General features: G+C 62.6%; 1 protein-coding gene across 1 annotated transcript in view; it reads right to left on the bottom strand.

The window, feature by feature from the left end:
- Positions 1–247: 247 nt before the first annotated feature.
- LOC104541624 (proto-oncogene tyrosine-protein kinase Yrk-like) overlaps positions 248–1,083 on the bottom strand; it is a gene marked incomplete at its 3' end in the record, with an annotated part of 1,175 nt that continues 339 nt past the window's right edge. Inside the window, exons 2-5 of the mRNA XM_010185730.1 lie at positions 1,006–1,081; positions 678–776; positions 469–572; positions 248–397 (exon numbers count right to left, since the gene is read on the bottom strand). Of these exons, the coding sequence (XP_010184032.1) occupies positions 248–397; positions 469–572; positions 678–776; positions 1,006–1,081 (429 nt within the window). The remainder of the gene's footprint in view (positions 398–468; positions 573–677; positions 777–1,005; positions 1,082–1,083) is intronic.

The following is a 1,083-nucleotide window of genomic DNA, read 5'->3' as shown; positions in this document are numbered from 1 at the left end:
AGGGATGGCCCTGTACCCCCTTGGGCTGCGCTGGACCCCAATCCCCCCCAGCCATGCCCACCCAAACCTGAGGGCTCTTTACCTTCTCTGTGCGCACTGCACCAAGGACACCCACAGGGAGCCTCTCTAATGCCACCGCCTCCTTCCCAGTTCAACCCAGTTAGCCCAGCATCTCTTGCCAAAGGGCCTTGTGGGCTTTCCCCACCTCCCCGTGCCGCCCCCACCATGTCCCCTCACCCTACCCTACCTATATAGTGCTGGACCAGCTGCTGCACGGTGTCGAACTGGGCACGGGTGGTGATGTAGTACCCCCCGTTGTCCAGTTTCCGAATTTTATAGTGCTTCACGTGGTCCCCCTTGGCCTCGTCCCAGTCCCGGATGGAGAGGGAGTAGGCACCTACATGGGAACATGGGTCAGGGGGGGACGTGAGGCACAGCCCCCCCATGTCCCCATCCCCATCCCTGTACCTTTGGTGGTCTCGCTCTCCCGGATCAGGAAGGTGCCCCTGCAGTTGCCGTGGCAGAGGAGCTGCCGCTCCGCATCCTTGCGCCCGATCTTCCCAAAATACCACCTACAGAGGGCCAGGGTCAGCACCGGGGGAGCGCCACGGGTGCCAGGACACTGGGGTCCGAGGCAGTCGGGGTCCCCCTCTATCCCTGTCCCCTCCTGTACTCACTCTTCTGCCTGGATGGAGTCCACGGGGGCCACGTAGTTGCTGGGGAGGTAGCCCGTGGCACCTGAGCTCAGCGACCTGGCCTCCCACCAGTCCCCTTCCCTGGGGACAGAGGGACTGGGAGTGAGGGGGAGGGACAGACAGACAGACACAGCACCCCCAGACCTCGTGTACCCCACTGTAGAGGGCATCTCCATTGAGACCGCCCAACTCATGACACACGTGGGCCTGGCTCTCTTGTACCCAGCGACAGAGCCAAGGCAGAGCCTTGGGGGTGGCATGGGGACACTGGGGGTGGCATGGGAACACTGGGGGTGGCAGGGGAGCTCACGTGTTGTTGATGATGTGGAATTTCTCCCCTTTTTGGAAGGTGAGGTCGTCCTCTGTCCTGGCCTCATAGTCATACAGG

Source organism: Mesitornis unicolor, unplaced genomic scaffold (assembly GCF_000695765.1).
Source record: "Mesitornis unicolor isolate BGI_N332 unplaced genomic scaffold, ASM69576v1 scaffold45975, whole genome shotgun sequence".
Taxonomy (NCBI): domain Eukaryota; kingdom Metazoa; phylum Chordata; class Aves; order Mesitornithiformes; family Mesitornithidae; genus Mesitornis; species Mesitornis unicolor.
The sequence above is the reverse complement of the archived record's forward strand: the minus strand, read 5'-3'. Positions and strand labels throughout refer to the sequence as shown.